Source organism: Pimephales promelas, chromosome 17 (genome assembly GCF_988280905.1).
Source record: "Pimephales promelas chromosome 17, fPimPro1.hap1.1, whole genome shotgun sequence".
Classification (NCBI taxonomy): domain Eukaryota; kingdom Metazoa; phylum Chordata; class Actinopteri; order Cypriniformes; family Leuciscidae; genus Pimephales; species Pimephales promelas.
Genome location: NC_142785.1, coordinates 23,558,782 through 23,581,695, shown reverse-complemented (window position 1 = coordinate 23,581,695; position 22,914 = coordinate 23,558,782). Strand labels below are relative to the sequence as shown.

Below are 22,914 nucleotides of genomic sequence, written 5' to 3'. Positions count from 1 at the left end.
AACTATTTCTTTGTAGATTGTTCAAATGTGTTTTTGCTCCATTACCATCACCAAATTGCAAAAATAATGATAGTTTTAAAACAAAGGTTTTAGCACTTATCCATCTTCAGACAGCAAGACAGCACTGTGTTGAAAGCACAACAGAGTCATATAGTGTAAAATCAGTCTATAAATGGCTTACTTGGATTTTTACACATTAAAGGGGAATGGAGAAAGTACTGTAGGAATATATCTTTAAAAAGTCAACTTTAAGGAAGTGGTGCAAATGAGCTGGATTAGGTTTACATCACGTAACAAGTGCATTGCATCAAAGGGCATCAAAGATTGTGTCTGTGACTTTTTTCAAAGGTTCCTCCATTATCTTGTTCAGTTGTCAAGTTCCCGCAGCATATAAAGGATCCCAGTAGGATAATGTCTTCCAGCTTTGTCACGCCATCCATGTCATTTTTCTTTATCTTATCTGAATTCGGTCTGATGGGTCTGGAAAGTGTGTTTCCTCAAGCTATCATTTCACTGTTTGCTGTGTGGTGTCTTTTCCCAGGCGACCACAGGGGCATTCAGTGGCTTCTGGGATCAGATGGAGAGGTATGGGTGTGGGTTATGGGGGAGGCCCCGGGGGACAAGCCCTTTGAAGACATTGTGGAACAGCTGATGGAGGAGAGAGCCAGGAAGCAGGCCCAACGAGAGGCACAGGAACTCCGCTGAGAAAACCATGGGACAGGGTCAAGGGATGGGTGCAGTGGGACACTGAGGGTGGATTGAGAAGGGGGGTGATAATGATAGAAGTACAGGGGGATAAGAAAGTGCATCACTCAAGCTCTGCTGAATTTCCTGAGGCGTGTGAAGGAGGCAGAGATTGAAAAGAAGTTTCGAGATGCCATGGCGAAGGAGAAGGCTCGCTTCGTGGCAGAAAAATGGAAGGAGGAGACAGATGACAGAAAGGCAGCCAAGCAGGAAGAAGAGGAAGATCGCATTAGAGAGGAACTGAAGGTGGGTTTGGCTAGAATTTGTTCCTTCGGATAGATATGACTAAACCTCAGAGTATTTTATGCAACTTTAGAAAGGGGGACACAGTTCTAAACAAACCATTGAATAAAGCTTTATGCCTCGTGTCCTCCTAGATTTTAAAGACATAAATATAACTCCAATGTAACTCCAATATATAACTCTAATCTCTAGTTATCCATTATCTAATATATATATAATATGCAAATGAGGTGGATTAGGTTTGCATCATTTAGCAATTGCATTGCATCAAAGGACATCAAAGATTGTGTCTGTGACTATTTTCAAAGTTTGCTCCATTATCTTGTTCAGTTGTCATGTTACCGCAGCATATAAAGGATCCAAGTAGGCTAATCTCTTCCAGCTTTGTCGTGCCATCCGTGTTATTTTTTCTTTTTCTTATCTGAATTCGGTCTGATGGGTCTGGAAAGTGTGTTTCATCAAGCTATCGTTTCACTGTGTGCTATGTGGTGTCTTTTCCCAGGCGACCGCAGAGGCATTCAGTGGCTTCTGGGATCAGATGGAGAGGTATGGGAATGGGTTATTATGGGGGAGCTAATTTTAAAATTAAAATGCTCACGGCTGCACAAGCATTCATAACGGTGCCCGTCCATGGCAAGGAACGAGCAGAACAGAGGGAACATTTTTTAGTTCATTCCTACTTCCACAGAAATTAAAAACGCTCGCTCTACTGCGCACCATTATTGATGTCTTGTGTAGACGACGTCCTGTTTTACTTTCACTTTCGAGTTAGCGATTTAAAAGCCCCAGTGGTGTCACACGTTGATTAACCGGTGGAAAAATATTGCCATAGTCACATTTCCTAACATATTTATATATAAATACAACCGGCCTACCTGATTTGGAACACAAGAAGGCAGTAGGCCTATAGCACTATGCAACCATTCTGCAAGTGTGTTTGATTTATGGACCAAGTTTTTGGACCAAGTTAATTTAATTAAACTATTGTCAATGCACTACAAAAAAAAAACTGGTTCCATGCCTTTACTTTATAAATAAAAACATTTGTGTTCCTTTTTAATGCAGAAACAGTGAAACAATAAAACTAGCCCCCCTCTTCACAAACACACAAATACACAGACACGCACTCACACCGACACAGAGACAGAGAGAGGGGGAGAGAAAATGCTTTAAAAATCCACATTCAAACCAAAATATCTGACTTCCTGTTGACCGGAGCTAATGACTGTAAATTGGAAAGTTGTTTGGCTTGAGGAGTTCAATACGTACCAAGTTTTGTTATTGTAGATGCGGCCAGGTTCTGCTATTTCATAACACTGTGTCTAGACTGGCCAAAGAAACTAGAACCGATTATAATCAGTGATACAACACTGGGTGCGACACTATGCTACACGACACAACAAAACCCAGACAGTAAACTGATGCCTCACTCTATTTCTGACGTACTCCGAGCTGTTGCACTACTTCTGTTATGAAGGACAAATGGACTTGCAATGGTCTCTCATGTCCAGTGTAGACAGCTGTAATGGTCTCGTCCAGTTTAAACACTGTGTAACAGCGACAGTATTTCAAATTCTGGTGTGCTGAAATTTGTGTGCGGCCCATCTTACCCATCTTTCAAACACTCACTGCATGTGCAACTGCCCCACAGGCCTTTAGTGGGGATGACAAAACCCATAACCATAATGACATATTACTTAAAGGGTTCGTTCACCCAAAAATGAATGAAAAATTATGTCATTAATGACTCGCCCTCATGTCGTTCTAAGCCCGTAAGACCTCCGTTCATCTTCGGAACACAGTTTAAGATATTTTAGATTTAGTCCGAGAGTTTTCTGTCCCTCCTTTGAAAATGTATGTACAATATACACTGTCCTTGTTCAGAAAGGAAATAAAGACATCATCAAAGTAGTCCATGCGACATCAGTGGGTTAGTTAGAATTATTTGAAGCATCGAAAATATATGTTGGTCCAAAAACAACAAAAACTATGACTTTATTCAGCATTGTATTCTTTTCAGGTTCTGTTGTCCATCCGCTACAGTGACGCTGATGACGTAAGATGCTGTGCATGGTTATTTTGAAAAACGGAGACTGGGACCCCCCCCCCCCCCCCAAAAAAAAAATAGCATAACAATCCTGATCTCAACTGCTCAGTTGTGACAAAAGATCCAATAGTTAAGGGTCCTTGCATTTATTCTTCAACCAGGCCTTTAATTATGATCTTACAATAGAGACTGAGGTTAATTAGGCTTAATTGCTGTGTGTTCCATGTTCTGAGAATGAATTATTTAAAAGTTGGCAACCTCTCAGAATGCAGATAGTGATCTCTGAGACACATGGCCAACATTTGTTCGCCTGATCTATAATAGAGTTGAAAGCACTGATGTTTGGGTTAATGACATTGTCCACCGAATTAATCATTCATATCCCCAGCATAATGGCACCGAAAACGAAAAGCATGGGCTGATTCTTTCTCCTTTTCTCATAGAAATATGAGGAGGAAGAGAGACAGCGTGGCGAGGAAGAAATCCGCCAAACTGAGGAGAGGAGAGCAAAGGAGCTGTACATCTCTCTGAAGCAGGAGGAAAAGAGGAGTGAGAGAGATGACAAAGAATGGCAAGAACAATGTGAGAGAACAAATGGAATGGGAAAGAAAATTGGAACGAAAAAGGGAACTTTGGCTGCTCTAATATAAAGTAGCTTATTTCTATTCAAATTTCTCTCCACTTCCCACAGTGCAATGCTCTTAGGCAGCGTATGAGGAGATGAAGTGCAAGGCACGACGGGCTAGAGATGATTACAAGCGCCAGTCTCTGTGGGCTACAGAGAAGGGCCTGGTGGCTGGACTCACCATCCTGTTCCATAAGATGCACCCGAACGGATCAGGTCACCACTGACAGCACGGCTCGGTCATCGGACATACGACCCCTCCAGCTGAGGCCAGCCATTTACCCGCAACAAGTGCTGGCCAACTCGCTTCAGGCCATTACAGGCGCAGACAACACCGTCATTACAGCAATCCAGTCACACAGTCACTCACTGAATGGTAAAATCAATAATCAAATCAATGATAATTGATCCCAACCATACCTTATGCATGTGTGTTGAGGGTGATATTGCTTTTATTGTTTATAGACAAAACACACCACTCTCATACTCTTTTTGTTTCACTTAAAGCTGCAGTCTGTAGCTTTTTTGGGGTTATTAATTATCCAATATATATATATATATATATATATATATATATATATATATATATGAGAAAATACATAACCAGCCAGTGTCCCACACAAACTGCTTGCCGTAGCTTGATTCAAAACGGTAAGCTTGTTATGTTTTTAATTCCAGTGGCACTGAAGGATTTCTGAGGAGTCTAAAGGAGGAGTCTCGGCTAGTATATTGAGTGTGAGGATGTTGGAGGTGGGGATTTATAGCCTTTTCTCACAGCACTTGATGGCAGATCCAGAAAGATTCAAACGACAATCACCAGTGACAACAGATTCACCCGTTCGTTCGTTCGTTCGAAGTGGTTTCAGAAAAAAAGAGACGGCAACCGGACCCATGCAAAAACAAAGGCCTCATTTACACTGCAGGTCTTGATGCCCAATTCTGATTTGTTGCCTATATCATATTTTTTTAACTGTCTGTTTACACGTTATTTTAATTGTGATCTATATCCGATTCATGTGTTTACACTTGCCATAGAGGCTACTATCTGAAACGTATCGCGCATGCAGGGTTAAATTATCTTGCACAGATGGACGAACACGAAATATGCTTCATGCTTTGCCATATGCAAAGTTGCAAAACACCACTTTTGAATAAGAAACAATGTCTAGAAAACTTGTTAAAACTCCACGTATCACACGCGTATCACTCGTTAAAACAGCATACACACCGGAACTTGACTGCACTTCACGTTTGACATTATTGATAGGCCTACTGCTTTCATTCGTACTGCAACGGACCGATCTACGGGACATTAATCCTTAAAATAAAGGGGTTATTGGGCTGTTCACTGTTATACAATAAAGAGCCTGCACACAGCAAATAGAAATGAATACAAAAAAAAATGCCTAGAGCCTGTACTACACTACACTCACAGTGGAGTTGCGCTCACTCTCTGCGCGTCTGTTTTAAAAATATAATTGAGCATGTTAATAGTGCTAGCACGTTTTCAATAGCCCAAGGCAAGGCAAGTTTATTTATATAGCACAACAGTGGCAATTCAAAGTGCTTTACATGGAAGAAATTAAAATAATCAAAAGAAATCAGAATAATTAAAACAGTTTAGAATAAAAAAAATCATCATAATAAAAATAAAATACAGTATCAAAAATAAAATGAAGTATACGAACAGTTAAGAGTAAAAATAAAATAAAATAAAATAAAGTAATACCCCTATCTGAGATGGAAGAGATTGAGCTGGTTTACGGTGCTACTGGGCCTCCAGCCCAGGGACTTCTTATACTCTCAGCAGTAACTTACTTCTTCACTCGCCTCATCGGAGTAAAGACTCTCCCGCTCTCCATCAAAATCTCTTCCAGTATACCCCTATCTGAGATGGAAGAGACTTAAAGACTTAAAGACTTAAAGCCCACTTAAAGTGTTTATTACAAATACATTTCTAAATACTTAAAATAAATGTAAATGAACAATTTTCGACACATTTACAATCCTGTGAGAACACCTCCCGTGCCCCTGTCCACAGTCCTCTCCTATGACAGAACGTTTCGTCGGCCATCCGTCCCTTTGCAGAAGCGCGTCGGGGGTTTCTCTCGTCATGAAACCGCAGAGACGTTGCCTAATGCCTCAGAAAATCCGATCTGCCTGTTTACATGACAGTCGCATTGGCACATATCCGATTTATTTCCACATATGAATGAGGCCTCAAACCTATCTGGAAATATCCAAATGCATGCGTTTTTTTACTTTTTTTACACTGTCATAGAACAAATACGATCTGTGTCACATATGAGCAAAAAATCAGAATTGGGTCACATTTCACTGACAGTGTAAACGAGGCCAAAGATACATATTGGAAGGACATTACATGTAGTCACGCAAATCTTATGTTGTTAACATTATCAATTTGAGAACAAAGCATAATTTGTACAGTTTTGCGTGATAAGTGATATTTAGATTTAAGCAGTGAAATTTACTGCAATGTCAGAACCACCAGAACAAAGGTGGATGTTGCTTTCTACTTCAGATGACATTCACATCGGCGCGGTGACTGACAGCCTGACTGTCTCCTCAAACATTTTGTCCATTGTGTGCCGTGTTGAGAGTGTTGAAGTACAACAGTATTTTTTTGGGGGTCGAAATTTTAAGTTTCTCCAACTTTCTTGAAACTCTAGACCCTTCCAGAGCTGAGATATTGAGATCCCACGTAGCATTTATGCATTATAAATATCTCAATATCTCAGCTCTGGAAGGGTCTAGAGCCTCCATTTTTGCACTCAGTATCCCCAATCTTCTTGAAACGCTGGATTCTGATAGAGGGCCATAAGACTTAGACCTGAGTGCAAAAATGGAGGCTCTAGACCCTTCCAGAGCTGAGATATCGAAACTCAAAATTTTGACCAGAAAAAAAAAACGACAGTGTTACCCCTTACGTTTTTTTTTTTTTTTTTGGGGCGAAAAATTAAGTTTCCCCAAACTTCTCAAAACTCTGGATTCTGATAGAGGGCCATGAGACTTAGACCTGAGTGCAAAAATGGAGGCTCTAGACCCTTCCAGAGCTGAGATATCGAAAATCAAAATTTTGACCAGAAAAAAAAACGACAGTGTTACCCCTTACGTTTTTTTTGGGGGGGGGGGCGAAAAATTAAGTTTCCCCAATCTTCTCAAAACTCTGGATTCTGATAGAAGGCCATGAGACTTGGACCTGAGTGCAAAAATGAAGGTTTTAGACCCTTCCAGAGCTGAGATATCGAAAATCAAAATTTCGACCAGAAAAAAAAAACGACAGTGTTACCCCTTACGTTTTTTTTTTTTTTTGGGGTGTGGGGGGGGGGGGGGGGGGGCAAAAATTAAGTATCCCCAATCTTTTCAAAACTCTGGATTCTGATAGAGGGCCATGAGACTTAGACCTGAGTGTAAAAATGGAGGCTCTAGACCCTTCCAGAGCTGAGATATCGAAAATCAAAGTTTCGACCAGGAAAAAAAAAACGACAGTGTTACCCCTTACGTTTTTTTTTTGGGGGGGGGGCGAAAAATTAAGTTTCCCCAATCTTCTCAAAACTCTGGATTCTGATAGAGGGCCATGAGACTTGGACCTGAGTGCAAAAATGGAGGCTTTAGACCCTTCCAGAGCTGAGATATCGAAACTCAAAATTTCGACCAGAAAAAAAAACGACAGTGTTACCCCTTACGTTTTTTTTGGGGGGGCGAAAAATTAAGTTTCCCCAATCTTCTCAAAACTCTGGATTCTGATAGAGGACCATGAGACTTAGACCTGAGTGCAAAAATGGAGGCTCTAGACCCTTCCAGAGCTGAGATATCGAAAATCAAAGTTTAGACCAGAAAAAAAAAACGACAGTGTTACCCCTTACGTTTTTTTTGGGGGGGCGAAAAATTAAGTATCCCCAATCTTCTTTAAACTCTGGATTCTGATAGAGGGCCATGAGACTTAAACCTGAGTGCAAAAATGGAGGTTCTAGACCCTTCCAGAGCTGAGATATCGAAACTCAAACTTTTGTACAGAAAAACAAAACGACAGTGTTACCCCTTACTTTTTTTTGGGGGGGGGGGGCAAAAATTAAGTATCCCCAATCTTCTTGAAACTCTGGATTCTGATAGAGAGCCATGAGACTTAGACCTGAGTGCAAAAATGGAGGCTCTAGACCCTTCCAGAGCTGAGATATCGAAAATCAAAATTTTGACCAGAAAAAAAACCCGACAGTGTTACCCCTTACGTTTTTTTTTTTTGGGCGAAAAATTAAGTTTCCCCAATCTTCTCAAAACTCTGGATTCTGATAGAGGACCATGAGACTTAGACCTGAGTGCAAAAATGGAGGCTCTAGACCCTTCCAGAGCTGAGATATCGAAAATCAAAATTTTGGCCAGAAAAAAAAAACGACAGTGTTACCCCTTACGGGTTTTTTTTTGGGCGAAAAATTAAGTTTCCCCAATCTTCTCAAAACTCTGGATTCTGATAGAGGACCATGAGACTTAGACCTGAGTGCAAAAATGGAGGCTCTAGACCCTTCCAGAGCTGAGATATCGAAAATAAAAATTTCGACCAGAAAAAAAAAACGACAGTGTTACTCCTTACGGTTTTTTGGGGGGGCGAAAAATTAAGTATCCCCAATCTTCTTGAAACTCTGGATTCTGATAGAGGACTATGAGACTTAGACCTGAGTGCAAAAATGGAGGCTCTAGACCCTTCCAGAGCTGAGATATCAAACTCAAAATTTTGACAAGAAAAAAAAACGACAGTGTTACCCCTTACGTTTTTTTTGGGGGGGGGCGAAAAATTAAGTTTCCCCAATCTTTTCAAAACTCTGGATTCTGATAGAGGACCATGAGACTTAGACCTGAGTGCAAAAATGGAGGCTCTAGACCCTTCCAGAGCTGAGATATCGAAAATCAAAATTTTGACCAGAAAAAAAAAACGACAGTGTTACCCCTTACGTTTTTTTTTTTTTGGGCGAAAAATTAAGTTTCCCCAATCTTCTCAAAACTCTGGATTCTGATAGAGGACCATGAGACTTAGACCTGAGTGCAAAAATGGAGGCTCTAGACCCTTCCAGAGCTGAGATATCGAAAATCAAAATTTCGACCAGAAAAAAAACGACAGTGTTACCCCTTACGTTTTTTTTGGGGGGGGCGAAAAATTAAGTATCCCCAATCTTCTTGAAACTCTGGATTCTGATAGAGAGCCATGAGACTTAGACCTGAGTGCAAAAATGGAGGCTCTAGACCCTTCCAGAGCTGAGATATCAGAACTCAAAATTTCGACCAGAAAAAAAACGACAGTGTTACCCCTTACGTTTTTTTTGGGGGGGCGAAAAATTAAGTATCCCCAATCTCCTTGAAACTCTGGATTCTGATAGAGAGCCATGAGACTTAGACCTGAGTGCAAAAATGGAGGCTCTAGACCCTTCCAGAGCTGAGATATCTAAACTCAAAATTTTGACCAGAAGAAAAAACGACAGTGTTACCCCTTACGTTTTTTTTTTTGGGCGAAAAATTAAGTTTCCCCAATCTTCTCAAAACTCTGGATTCTGATAGAGGACCATGAGACTTAGACCTGAGTGCAAAAATGGAGGCTCTAGACCCTTCCAGAGCTGAGATATCGAAAATCAAAATTTCGACCAGAAAAAAAAACGACAGTGTTACCCCTTACGTTTTTGTTTTTTTTGGGCGAAAAATTAAGTTTCCCCAATCTTCTCAAAACTCTGGATTCTGATAGAGGACCATGAGACTTAGACCTGAGTGCAAAAATGGAGGCTCTAGACCCTTCCAGAGCTGAGATATCGAAAATCAAAATTTCGACCAGAAAAAAAAACGACAGTGTTACCCCTTACGTTTTTTTGGGGGGGGCGAAAAATTAAGTATCCCCAATCTTCTTGAAACTCTGGATTCTGATAGAGGGCCATGAGACTTAGACCTGAGTGCAAAAATGGAGGCTCTAGACCCTTCCAGAGCTGAGATATCGAAAATCAAAGTTTCGACCAGAAAAAAAAACGACAGTGTTACCCCTTACGTTTTTTTTGGGGGGGCGAAAAATTAAGTATCCCCAATCTTCTTGAAACTCTGGATTCTGATAGAGGGCCATGAGACTTAAACCTGAGTGAAAAAATGGAGGCTCTAGACCCTTCCAGAGCTGAGATATCAGAACTCAAAATTTCGACCAGAAAAAAAAACGACAGTGTTACCCCTTACGTTTTTTTTTGGGCGAAAAATTAAGTATCCCCAATCTCCTTGAAACTCTGGATTCTGATAGAGAGCCATGAGACTTAGACCTGAGTGCAAAAATGGAGGCTCGACCCTTCCAGAGCTGAGATATCTAAACTCAAAATTTTGACCAGAAAAAAAAACGACAGTGTTACCCCTTACGTTTTTTTTTTTTGGGCGAAAAATTAAGTTTCCCCAATCTTCTCAAAACTCTGGATTCTGATAGAGGACCATGAGACTTAGACCTGAGTGCAAAAATGGAGGCTCTAGACCCTTCCAGAGCTGAGATATCGAAAATCAAAATTTCGACCAGAAAAAAAAAAAGACAGTGTTACCCCTTACGTTTTTTTGGGGGGGGGCGAAAAATTAAGTATCCCCAATCTTCTTGAAACTCTGGATTCTGATAGAGAGCCATGAGACGTAGACCTGAGTGCAAAAATGGAGGCTCTAGACCCTTCCAGAGCTGAGATATCGAAAATCAAAGTTTCGACCAGAAAAAAAAACGACAGTGTTACCCCTTACGTTTTTTTTGGGGGGGCGAAAAATTAAGTATCCCCAATCTTCTTGAAACTCTGGATTCTGATAGAGGGCCATGAGACTTAGACCTGAGTGCAAAAATGGAGGCTCTAGACCCTTCCAGAGCTGAGATATCGAAAATCAAAGTTTCGACCAGAAAAAAAAACGACAGTGTTACCCCTTACGTTTTTTTTGGGGGGGCGAAAAATTAAGTATCCCCAATCTTCTTGAAACTCTGGATTCTGATAGAGGGCCATGATACTTAGACCTGAGTGCAAAAATGGAGGCTCTAGACCCTTCCAGAGCTGAGATATCGAAACTCAAAGTTTCGACCAGAAAAAAAAACGACAGTGTTACCCCTTACGTTTTTTTTTTTTTGGGGGGGCGAAAAATTAAGTTTCCCCAATCTTCTCAAAACTCTGGATTCTGATAGAGGACCATGAGACTTAGACCTGAGTTCAAAAATGGAGGCTCTAGACCCTTCCAGAGCTGAGATATCGAAAATCAAAATTTCGACCAGAAAAAAAAACGACAGTGTTACCCCTTACGTTTTTTTTTTTGGGCGAAAAATTAAGTTTCCCCAATCTTTTCAAAACTCTGGATTCTGATAGAGGGCCATGAGACTTAGACCTGAGTGCAAAAATGGAGGCTTTAGACCCTTCCAAATCTGAGATATCGAAAATCAAAGTTTCGACCAGAAAAAAAAAAGACAGTGTTACCCCTTACGTTTTTTTTGGGGGGGGCGAAAAATTAAGTATCCCCAATCTTCTTGAAACTCTGGATTCTGATAGAGGGCCATGAGACTTAGACCTGAGTGCAAAAATGGAGGCTCTAGACCCTTCCAGAGCTGAGATATCGAAAATCAAAGTTTCGACCAGAAAAAAAACGACAGTGTTACCCCTTACGTTTTTTTTGGGGGGGGCGAAAAATTAAGTATCCCCAATCTCCTTGAATGTCTGGATTCTGATAGAGGGCCATGAGACTTAAACCTGAGTGCAAAAATTGAGGTTCTAGACCCTTCCAGAGCTGAGATATCGAAACTCAAAATTTCGACCAGAAAAAAAAACGACAGTGTTACCCCTTACGTTTTTTTTTTTTTGGGCGAAAAATTAAGTTTCCCCAATCTTCTCAAAACTCTGGATTCTGATAGAGGACCATGAGACTTAGACCTGAGTGCAAAAATGGAGGCTCTAGACCCTTCCAGAGCTGAGATATCGAAAATCAAAGTTTAGACCAGAAAAAAAAACGACAGTGTTACCCCTTACGTTTTTTTTGGGGAGGCGAAAAATTATGTATCCCCAATCTTCTTGAAACTCTGGATTCTGATAGAGGGCCATGAGACTTAGACCTGAGTGCAAAAATGGAGGATCTAGACCCTTCCAGAGCTGAGATATCGAAAATCAAAGTTTCGACCAGAAAAAAAAACGACAGTGTTACCCCTTACGTTTTTTTTGGGGGGGGCGAAAAATTAAGTATCCCCAATCTTCTTGAAACTCTGGATTCTGATAGAGGGCCATGAGACTTAGACCTGAGTGCAAAAATGGAGGCTCTAGACCCTTCCAGAGCTGAGATATCGAAAATCAAAGTTTCGACCAGAAAAAAAAAACGACAGTGTTACCCCTTACGTTTTTTTTGGGGGGGGGGGGGGGGCGAAAAATTAAGTATCCCCAATCTTCTTGAAACTCTGGATTCTGATAGAGAGCCATGAGACTTAGACCTGAGTGCAAAAATGGAGGCTCTAGATCCTTCCAGAGCTGAGATATCGAAACTCAAAATTTTGACCAGAAAAAAAACGACAGTGTTACCCCTTACGTTTTTTTTTTTTGGGCGAAAAATTAAGTTTCCCCAATCTTCTCAAAACTCTGGATTCTGATAGAGGACCATGAGACTTAGACCTGAGTGCAAAAATTGAGGTTCTAGACCCTTCCAGAGCTGAGATATCGAAACTCAAAATTTCGGCCAGAAAAAAAAACGACAGTGTTACCCCTTACGTTTTTTTTTTTTGGGCGAAAAATTAAGTTTCCCCAATCTTTTCAAAACTCTGGATTCTGATAGAGGGCCATGAGACTTAGACCTGAGTGCAAAAATGGAGGCTTTAGACCCTTCCAGAGCTGAGATATCGAAAATCAAAGTTTCGACCAGAAAAAAAAAACGACAGTGTTACCCCTTAGGTTTTTTTTGGGGGGCGAAAAATTAAGTATCCCCAACCTTCTTGAAACTCTGGATTCTGATAGAGAGCCATGAGACTTAGACCTGAGTGCAAAAATGGAGGCTCTAGACCCTTCCAGAGCTGAGATATCGAAAATCAAAGTTTAGACCAGAAAAAAAAAACGACAGTGTTACCCCTTACGTTTTTTTTGGGGAGGCGAAAAATTAAGTATCCCCAATCTTCTTGAAACTCTGGATTCTGATAGAGGGCCATGAGACTTAGACCTGAGTGCAAAAATGGAGGCTCTAGACCCTTCCAGAGCTGAGATATCGAAAATCAAAGTTTCGACCAGAAAAAAAAACGACAGTGTTACCCCTTACGTTTTTTTTGGGGGGGCGAAAAATTAAGTATCCCCAATCTTCTTGAAACTCTGGATTCTGATAGAGGGCCATGAGACTTAGACCTGAGTGCAAAAATGGAGGCTCTAGACCCTTCCAGAGCTGAGATATCGAAAATCAAAGTTTAGACCAGAAAAAAAAAACGACAGTGTTACCCCTTACGTTTTTTTGGGGGAGGCGAAAAATTAAGTATCCCCAATCTTCTTGAAACTCTGGATTCTGATAGAGGGCCATGAGACTTAGACCTGAGTGCAAAAATGGAGGCTCTAGACCCTTCCAGAGCTGAGATATCGAAAATCAAAGTTTCGACCAGAAAAAAAACGACAGTGTTACCCCTTATGTTTTTTTTGGGGGGGGCGAAAAATTAAGTATCCCCAATCTTCTTGAAACTCTGGATTCTGATAGATAGCCATGAGACTTAGACCTGAGTGCAAAAATGGAGGCTCTAGACCCTTCCAGAGCTGAGATATCGAAACTCAAAATTTTGACCAGAAAAAAAAAACGACAGTGTTACCCCTTACGTTTTTTTTTTTTTTGGGCGAAAAATTAAGTATCCCCAATCTTCTCAAAACTCTGGATTCTGATAGAGGACCATGAGACTTAGACCTGAGTGCAAAAATGGAGGCTCTAGACCCTTCCAGAGCTGAGATATCGAAAATCAAAGTTTAGACCAGAAAAAAAAAACGACAGTGTTACCCCTTACGTTTTTTTGGGGGAGGCGAAAAATTAAGTATCCCCAATCTTCTTGAAACTCTGGATTCTGATAGAGGGCCATGAGACTTAGACCTGAGTGCAAAAATGGAGGCTCTAGACCCTTCCAGAGCTGAGATATCGAAAATCAAAGTTTCGACCAGAAAAAAAACGACAGTGTTACCCCTTACGTTTTTTTTTGGGGGGGGCGAAAAATTAAGTATCCCCAATCTTCTTGAAACTCTGGATTCTGATAGATAGCCATGAGACTTAGACCTGAGTGCAAAAATGGAGGCTCTAGACCCTTCCAGAGCTGAGATATCGAAACTCAAAATTTTGACCAGAAAAAAAAAACGACAGTGTTACCCCTTACGTTTTTTTTTTTTTTTTGGGCGAAAAATTAAGTATCCCCAATCTTCTCAAAACTCTGGATTCTGATAGAGGACCATGAGACTTAGACCTGAGTGCAAAAATGGAGGCTCTAGACCCTTCCAGAGCTGAGATATCGAAAATCAAAGTTTAGACCAGAAAAAAAAACGACAGTGTTACCCCTTACGTTTTTTTTGGGGAGGCGAAAAATTAAGTATCCCCAATCTTCTTGAAACTCTGGATTCTGATAGAGGGCCATGAGACTTAGACCTGAGTGCAAAAATGGAGGCTCTAGACCCTTCCAGAGCTGAGATATCGAAAATCAAAGTTTCGACCAGAAAAAAAAACGACAGTGTTACCCCTTACGTTTTTTTTGGGGGGGGCGAAAAATTAAGTATCCCCAATCTTCTTGAAACTCTGGATTCTGATAGAGGGCCATGAGACTTAGACCTGAGGGCAAAAATGGAGGCTCTAGACCCTTCCAGAGCTGAGATATCGAAAATCAAAGTTTAGACCAGAAAAAAAACGACAGTGTTACCCCTTACGTTTTTTTTGGGGAGGCGAAAAATTAAGTATCCCCAATCTTCTTGAAACTCTGGATTCTGATAGAGGGCCATGAGACTTAGACCTGAGTGCAAAAATGGAGGCTCTAGACCCTTCCAGAGCTGAGATATCGAAAATCAAAGTTTCGACCAGAAAAAAAAAACGACAGTGTTACCCCTTACGTTTTTTTTGGGGGGGCGAAAAATTAAGTATCCCCAATCTTCTTGAAACTCTGGATTCTGATAGAGGGCCATGAGACTTAGACCTGAGTGCAAAAATGGAGGCTTTAGACCCTTCCAGAGCTGAGATATCGAAAATCAAAGTTTCGACCAGAAAAAAAAACGACAGTGTTACCCCTTTTGTTTTTTTTGGGGGGGCGAAAAATTAAGTATCCCCAATCTTCTTGAAACTCTGGATTCTGATAGAGGGCCATGATACTTAGACCTGAGTGCAAAAATGGAGGCTCTAGACCCTTCCAGAGCTGAGATATCGAAACTCAAAGTTTCGACCAGAAAAAAAAACGACAGTGTTACCCCTTACGTTTTTTTTTTTTTTTTGGGCGAAAAATTAAGTTTCCCCAATCTTTTCAAAACTCTGGATTCTGATAGAGGGCCATGAGACTTAGACCTGAGTGCAAAAATGGAGGCTTTAGACCCTTCCAGAGCTGAGATATCGAAACTCAAAGTTTCGACCAGAAAAAAAAACGACAGTGTTACCCCTTACGTTTTTTTTTGGGGGGGGGCGAAAAATTAAGTATCCCCAATCTTCTTGAAACTCTGGATTCTGATAGAGGGCCATGAGACTTAGACCTGAGTGCAAAAATGGAGGCTCTAGACCCTTCCAGAGCTGAGATATCGAAAATCAAAGTTTCGACCAGAAAAAAAAACGACAGTGTTACCCCTTACGTTTTTTTGGGGGGGGGGGGCGAAAAATTAAGTATCCCCAATCTCCTTGAATGTCTGGATTCTGATAGAGGGCCATGAGACTTAAACCTGAGTGCAAAAATTGAGGTTCTAGACCCTTCCAGAGCTGAGATATCGAAACTCAAAATTTCGACCAGAAAAAAAAACGACAGTGTTACCCCTTACGTTTTTTTTTTTTTTTTGGGCGAAAAATTAAGTTTCCCCAATCTTTTCAAAACTCTGGATTCTGATAGAGGGCCATGAGACTTAGACCTGAGTGCAAAAATGGAGGCTTTAGACACTTCCAGAGCTGAGATATCGAAAATCAAAATTTCGACCAGAAAAAAAAAACGACAGTGTTATCCCTTAGGTTTTTTTGGGGGGGCGAAAAATTAAGTATCCCCAACCTTCTTGAAACTCTGGATTCTGATAGAGAGCCATGAGACTTAGACCTGAGTGCAAAAATGGAGGCTCTAGACCCTTCCAGAGCTGATATATCGAAACTCAAAATTTCGACCAGAAAAAAAAACGACAGTGTTACCCCTTACGTTTTTTTTGGGGAGGCGAAAAATTAAGTATCCCCAATCTTCTTGAAACTCTGGATTCTGATAGAGGGCCATGAGACTTAGACCTGAGTGCAAAAATGTAGGCTCTAGACCCTTCCAGAGCTGAGATATCGAAAATCAAAATTTCAACCAGAAAAAAAAACGACAGTGTTACCCCTTACGTTTTTTTTGGGGAGGCGAAAAATTAAGTATCCCCAATCTTCTTGAAACTCTGGATTCTGATAGAGGGCCATGAGACTTAGACCTGAGTGCAAAAATGGAGGCTCTAGACCCTTCCAGAGCTGAGATATCGAAAATCAAAGTTTCGACCAGAAAAAAAACCGACAGTGTTACCCCTTACGTTTTTTTGGGGGGGGGCGAAAAATTAAGTATCCCCAATCTTCTTGAAACTCTGGATTCTGATAGAGAGCCATGAGACTTAGACCTGAGTGCAAAAATGGAGGCTCTAGACCCTTCCAGAGCTGAGATATCGAAACTCAAAATTTTGACCAGAAAAAAAAACGACAGTGTTACCCCTTTTGTTTTTTTTGGGGGGGCGAAAAATTAAGTATCCCCAATCTTCTTGAAACTCTGGATTCTGATAGAGGGCCATGATACTTAGACCTGAGTGCAAAAATGGAGGCTCTAGACCCTTCCAGAGCTGAGATATCGAAACTCAAAGTTTCGACCAGAAAAAAAAACGACAGTGTTACCCCTTACGTTTTTTTTTTTTTTTGGGCGAAAAATTAAGTTTCCCCAATCTTTTCAAAACTCTGGATTCTGATAGAGGGCCATGAGACTTAGACCTGAGTGCAAAAATGGAGGCTTTAGACCCTTCCAAAGCTGAGATATCGAAAATCAAAGTTTCGACCAGAAAAAAAAGATGACAGTGTTACCCCTTACGTTTTTTTTGGGGGGGGGCGAAAAATTAAGTATCCCCAATCTTCTTGAAACTCTGGATTCTGATAGAGAGCCATGAGACTTAGACCTGAGTGCAAAAATGGAGGCTCTAGACCCTTCCAGAGCTGAGATATCGAAACTCAAAGTTTCGACCAGAAAAAAAAACGACAGTGTTACCCCTTACGTTTTTTTTTGGGAGGGGGGGCGAAAAAATTAAGTATCCCCAATCTTCTTGAAACTCTGGATTCTGATAGAGGGCCATGAGACTTAGACCTGAGTGCAAAAATGGAGGCTCTAGACCCTTCCAGAGCTGAGATATCGAAAATCAAAGTTTCGACCAGAAAAAAAAACGACAGTGTTACCCCTTACGTTTTTTTTGGGGGGGGGCGAAAAATTAAGTATCCCCAATCTCCTTGAATGTCTGGATTCTGATAGAGGGCCATGAGACTTAAACCTGAGTGCAAAAATTGAGGTTCTAGACCCTTCCAGAGCTGAGATATCGAAACTCAAAATTTCGACCAGAAAAAAAAACGACAGTGTTACCCCTTACGTTTTTTTTTTTTTTTTGGGCGAAAAATTAAGTTTCCCCAATCTTTTCAAAACTCTGGATTCTGATAGAGGGCCATGAGACTTAGACCTGAGTGCAAAAATGGAGGCTTTAGACACTTCCAGAGCTGAGATATCGAAAATCAAAATTTCGACCAGAAAAAAAAAACGACAGTGTTATCCCTTAGGTTTTTTTGGGGGGGCGAAAAATTAAGTATCCCCAACCTTCTTGAAACTCTGGATTCTGATAGAGAGCCATGAGACTTAGACCTGAGTGCAAAAATGGAGGCTCTAGACCCTTCCAGAGCTGATATATCGAAACTCAAAATTTCGACCAGAAAAAAAAACGACAGTGTTACCCCTTACGTTTTTTTTGGGGAGGCGAAAAATTAAGTATCCCCAATCTTCTTGAAACTCTGGATTCTGATAGAGGGCCATGAGACTTAGACCTGAGTGCAAAAATGTAGGCTCTAGACCCTTCCAGAGCTGAGATATCGAAAATCAAAATTTCAACCAGAAAAAAAAACGACAGTGTTACCCCTTACGTTTTTTTTGGGGAGGCGAAAATTTAAGTATCCCCAATCTTCTTGAAACTCTGGATTCTGATAGAGGGCCATGAGACTTAGACCTGAGTGCAAAAATGGAGGCTCTAGACCCTTCCAGAGCTGAGATATCGAAAATCAAAGTTTCGACCAGAAAAAAAACCGACAGTGTTACCCCTTACGTTTTTTTGGGGGGGGGGCGAAAAATTAAGTATCCCCAATCTTCTTGAAACTCTGGATTCTGATAGAGAGCCATGAGACTTAGACCTGAGTGCAAAAATGGAGGCTCTAGACCCTTCCAGAGCTGAGATATCGAAACTCAAAATTTTGACCAGAAAAAAAAACGACAGTGTTACCCCTTACGTTTTTGTTTTTGGGCGACAAATTAAGTTTCCCCAATCTTCTCAAAACTCTGGATTCTGATAGAGGACCATGAGACTTAGACCTGAGTGCAAAAATTGAGGTTCTAGACCCTTCCAGAGCTGAGATATCGAAACTCAAAATTTCGGCCAGAAAAAAAAACGACAGTGTTACCCCTTACGTTTTTTTTTTTTGGGCGAAAAATTAAGTTTCCCCAATCTTTTCAAAACTCTGGATTCTGATAGAGGGCCATGAGACTTAGGCCTGAGTGCAAAAATGGAGGCTTTACACCCTTCCAGAGCTGAGATATCGAAAATCAAAGTTTCGACCAGAAAAAAAAACGACAGTGTTACCCCTCAGGTTTTTTTTGGGGGGCGAAAAATTAAGTATCCCCAACCTTCTTGAAACTCTGGATTCTGATAGAGAGCCATGAGACTTAGACTTGAGTGCAAAAATGGAGGCTCTAGACCCTTCCAGAGCTGAGATATCGAAAATCAAAGTTTAGACCAGAAAAAAAACGACAGTGTTACCCCTTACGTTTTTTTTGGGGAGGCGAAAAATTAAGTATCCCCAATCTTCTTGAAACTCTGGATTCTGATAGAGGGCCATGAGACTTAGACCTGAGTGCAAAAATGGAGGCTCTAGACCCTTCCAGAGCTGAGATATCGAAAATCAAAGTTTCGACCAGAAAAAAAACGACAGTGTTACCCCTTACGTTTTTTTTGGGAGGGCGAAAAATTAAGTATCCCAAATCTTCTTGAAACTCTGGATTCTGATAGAGGGCCATGAGACTTAGACCTGAGTGCAAAAATGGAGGCTCTAGACCCTTCCAGAGCTGAGATATCGAAAATCAAAGTTTAGACCAGAAAAAAAAACGACAGTGTTACCCCTTATGTTTTTTTTTGGGGAGGCGAAAAATTAAGTATCCCCAATCTTCTTGAAACTCTGGATTCTGATAGAGGGCCATGAGACTTAGACCTGAGTGCAAAAATGGAGGCTCTAGACCCTTCCAGAGCTGAGATATCGAAAATCAAAGTTTCGACCAGAAAAAAAACGACAGTGTTACCCCTTACGTTTTTTTGGGGGGGGCGAAAAATTAAGTATCCCCAATCTTCTTGAAACTCTGGATTCTGATAGAGAGCCATGAGACTTAGACCTGAGTGCAAAAATGGAGGCTCTAGACCCTTCCAGAGCTGAGATATCGAAACTCAAAATTTTGACCAGAAAAAAAAAACGACAGTGTTACCCCTTACGTTTTTTTTTTTGGGCGAAAAATTAAGTTTCCCCAATCTTCTCAAAACTCTGGATTCTGATAGAGGACCATGAGACTTAGACCTGAGTGCAAAAATGGAGGCTCTAGACCCTTCCAGAGCTGAGATATCGAAAATCAAAGTTTAGACCAGAAAAAAAAACGACAGTGTTACCCCTTACGTTTTTTTTGGGGAGGCGAAAAATTAAGTATCCCCAATCTTCTTGAAACTCTGGATTCTGATAGAGGGCCATGAGACTTAGACCTGAGTGCAAAAATGGAGGCTCTAGACCCTTCCAGAGCTGAGATATCGAAAATCAAAGTTTCGACCAGAAAAAAAAACGACAGTGTTACCCCTTACGTTTTTTTTGGGGGGGGGGCGAAAAATTAAGTATCCCCAATCTTCTTGAAACTCTGGATTCTGATAGATGGCCATGAGACTTAGACCTGAGTGCAAAAATGGAGGCTCTAGACCCTTCCAGAGCTGAGATATCGAAAATCAAAGTTTAGACCAGAAAAAAAAACAACAGTGTTACCCCTTACGTTTTTTTTGGGGAGGCGAAAAATTAAGTATCCCCAATCTTCTTGAAACTCTGGATTCTGATAGAGGGCCATGAGACTTAGACCTGAGTGCAAAAATGGAGGCTCTAGACCCTTCCAGAGCTGAGATATCGAAAATCAAAGTTTCGACCAGAAAAAAAACCGACAGTGTTACCCCTTATGTTTTTTTTGGGGGGGGCGAAAAATTAAGTATCCCCAATCTTCTTGAAACTCTGGATTCTGATAGAGGGCCATGAGACTTAGACCTGAGTGCAAAAATGGAGGCTCTAGACCCTTCCAGAGCTGAGATATCGAAAATCAAAGTTTCGACCAGAAAAAAAAACGACAGTGTTACCCCTTACGTTTTTTTGGGGGGGGGCGAAAAATTAAGTATCCCCAATCTTCTTGAAACTCTGGATTCTGATAGAGGGCCATGAGACTTAGACCTGAGTGCAAAAATGGAGGCTCTAGACCCTTCCAGATCTGAGATATCGAAAATCAAAGTTTAGACCAGAAAAAAAAAACGACAGTGTTACCCCTTACGTTTTTTTTGGGGGGGCGAAAAATTAAGTATCCCCAATCTTCTTGAAACTCTGGATTCTGATAGAGGGCCATGAGACTTAGACCTGAGTGCAAAAATGGAGGCTCTAGACCCTTCCAGAGCTGAGATATCGAAAATCAAAGTTTAGACCAGAAAAAAAAAACGACAGTGTTACCCCTTACGTTTTTTTTGGGGAGGCGAAAAATTAAGTATCCCCAATCTTCTTGAAACTCTGGATTCTGATAGAGGGCCATGAGACTTAGACCTGAGTGCAAAAATGGAGGCTCTAGACCCTTCCAGAGCTGAGATATCGAAACTCAAAATTTTGACCAGAAAAAAAAAACGACAGTGTTACCCCTTACGTTTTTTTTTTTTTTGGGCGAAAAATTAAGTTTCCCCAATCTTCTCAAAACTCTGGATTCTGATAGAGGACCATGAGACTTAGACCTGAGTGCAAAAATGGAGGCTCTAGACCCTTCCAGAGCTGAGATATCGAAAATCAAAGTTTAGACCAGAAAAAAAAACGACAGTGTTACCCCTTACGTTTTTTTTGGGGAGGCGAAAAATTAAGTATCCCCAATCTTCTTGAAACTCTGGATTCTGATAGAGGGCCATGAGACTTAGACCTGAGTGCAAAAATGGAGGCTCTAGACCCTTCCAGAGCTGAGATATCGAAAATCAAAGTTTCGACCAGAAAAAAAAACGACAGTGTTACCCCTTACGTTTTTTTTGGGGGGGGGGGCGAAAAATTAAGTATCCCCAATCTTCTTGAAACTCTGGATTCTGATAGAGGGCCATGAGACTTAGACCTGAGTGCAAAAATGGAGGCTCTAGACCCTTCCAGAGCTGAGATATCGAAAATCAAAGTTTAGACCAGAAAAAAAAAACGACAGTGTTACCCCTTACGTTTTTTTTGGGGAGGCGAAAAATTAAGTATCCCCAATCTTCTTGAAACTCTGGATTCTGATAGAGGGCCATGAGACTTAGACCTGAGTGCAAAAATGGAGGCTCTAGACCCTTCCAGAGCTGAGATATCGAAAATCAAAGTTTCGACCAGAAAAAAAAACGACAGTGTTACCCCTTACGTTTTTTTTGGGGGGGGGGGGAAATTAAGTATCCCCAATCTTCTTGAAACTCTGGATTCTGATAGAGGGTCATGAGACTTAGACCTGAGTGCAAAAATGGAGGCTCTAGACCCTTCCAGAGCTGAGATATCGAAAATCAAAGTTTAGACCAGAAAAAAAAAACGACAGTGTTACCCCTTACGTTTTTTTTGGGGAGGCGAAAAATTAAGTATCCCCAATCTTCTTGAAACTCTGGATTCTGATAGAGGGCCATGAGACTTAGACCTGAGTGCAAAAATGGAGGCTCTAGACCCTTCCAGAGCTGAGATATCGAAAATCAAAGTTTCGACCAGAAAAAAAAACGACAGTGTTACCCCTTACGTTTTTTTTGGGGGGGCCAAAAATTAAGTATCCCCAATCTTCTTGAAACTCTGGATTCTGATAGAGGGCCATGAGACTTAGACCTGAGTGCAAAAATGGAGGCTCTAGACCCTTCCAGAGCTGAGATATCGAAAATCAAAGTTTAGACCAGAAAAAAAAAACGACAGTGTTACCCCTTACGTTTTTTTTGGGGAGGCGAAAAATTAAGTATCCCCAATCTTCTTGAAACTCTGGATTCTGATAGAGGGCCATGAGACTTAGACCTGAGTGCAAAAATGGAGGCTCTAGACCCTTCCAGAGCTGAGATATCGAAAATCAAAGTTTAGACCAGAAAAAAAAACGACAGTGTTACCCCTTACGTTTTTTTTGGGGAGGCGAAAAATTAAGTATCCCCAATCTTCTTGAAACTCTGGATTCTGATAGAGGGCCATGAGACTTAGACCTGAGTGCAAAAATGGAGGCTCCAGACCCTTCCAGAGCTGAGATATCGAAAATCAAAGTTTCGACCAGAAAAAAAAACGACAGTGTTACCCCTTACGTTTTTTTTGGGGGGGCGAAAAATTAAGTATCCCCAATCTTCTTGAAACTCTGGATTCTGATAGAGGGCCATGAGACTTAGACCTGAGTGCAAAAATGGAGGCTCTAGACCCTTCCAGAGCTGAGATATCGAAAATCAAAGTTTAGACCAGAAAAAAAAACGACAGTGTTACCCCTTACGTTTTTTTTGGGGAGGCGAAAAATTAAGTATCCCCAATCTTCTTGAAACTCTGGATTCTGATAGAGGGC

The 22,914-nt window shown here is 41.0% G+C and overlaps 1 protein-coding gene across 1 annotated transcript; it reads left to right on the top strand.

The window, feature by feature from the left end:
* Positions 1-528: 528 nt before the first annotated feature.
* sh2d4bb (SH2 domain containing 4Bb) lies at positions 529-4,014 on the top strand. The gene is made up of 4 exons (XM_089122211.1): positions 529-990; positions 1,490-1,533; positions 3,478-3,616; positions 3,726-4,014. The coding sequence occupies exons 1-3, from the start codon at positions 880-882 to the stop codon at positions 3,563-3,565; spliced, it is 243 nt and encodes an 80-aa protein (XP_088978337.1). The 5' UTR covers positions 529-879; the 3' UTR covers positions 3,566-3,616; positions 3,726-4,014.
* Positions 4,015-22,914: the final 18,900 nt, after the last annotated feature.